At 35.6% G+C, this 803-nt stretch overlaps 1 protein-coding gene across 1 annotated transcript in view; it reads left to right on the top strand.

Moving 5' to 3' along the window:
* The window catches only part of LOC106871019 (cysteine-rich protein 1), a 32,193-nt gene that overhangs the window by 16,134 nt on the left and 15,256 nt on the right, over positions 1-803 (top strand). Inside the window, exon 2 of the mRNA XM_014917279.2 lies at positions 249-343. Coding sequence (XP_014772765.1) covers positions 249-343 — 95 coding nt within the window. The remainder of the gene's footprint in view (positions 1-248; positions 344-803) is intronic.

Genomic DNA, 803 nt, shown 5'->3' with positions numbered 1-803 from the left:
ACACACACACACACACACACACACACACATATGCACAAATACATAGATGATGTTGATAAAAGTTCCAATGAAGGAGCCTTGAATCTATGTTAGAGTCCGGCTCTTTCTCTATGGACAAGAAATACAGAAATTAAACTGATTGATAACATACATACATACATAATATACATACATATAGCTCCGAAAATTTTATTCTCCATTTTTATGTTGTTAAATTTCGTTTTTATTTCTTTTTGTCTCTTTTCCAGCCGAGAAAGTTTCTTCAATGGGAAAAGACTGGCACAGACCTTGCTTGAAATGTGCGAAATGTCAAAAAATACTCACTATTGGAAGCCATTCTGAGGTAAGAATGGATCATTGATCCAATTACTCAAACTTCCTTGATTTGTATACGGAAAGACGAATTTGCGATCCAGGTTCGATTCTCGTCTATGTCTGTTTCACTTACTCAGTTACAGACTTAAGAAAGGCATGAGTATTACAGCTTCAAGTGCCTAAAGTCAATACCATTGATGATAACTCAACAGTTTAATCTTATTTTCCGAGTATCGTAAAAGAACTAGGAGCGCATATTTTCTTTCTGTTATGTACGTGTAACCAACAGTGTGTGTGCGTGTGTATGTGTGTGTGTATTTCTATTATCTGTATATACATATATATATACATGTGTACCAAACATACATTTAGCTGGTACCTGCGCCTACGAGCAACGTCATCTTTGATTCCAAGTGACGGCCGCAGTTATCAGTTTGTGTCTATCTCTCTCTCTCTCTCTCTCTCTCTCTATATATATATATATATAT

The sequence above is a fragment of the Octopus bimaculoides genome, chromosome 2 (genome assembly GCF_001194135.2).
Source record: "Octopus bimaculoides isolate UCB-OBI-ISO-001 chromosome 2, ASM119413v2, whole genome shotgun sequence".
NCBI lineage: Eukaryota > Metazoa > Mollusca > Cephalopoda > Octopoda > Octopodidae > Octopus > Octopus bimaculoides.
Note: the sequence above shows the minus strand (reverse complement) of the source record. Positions and strands in the feature narration are given on the sequence as shown.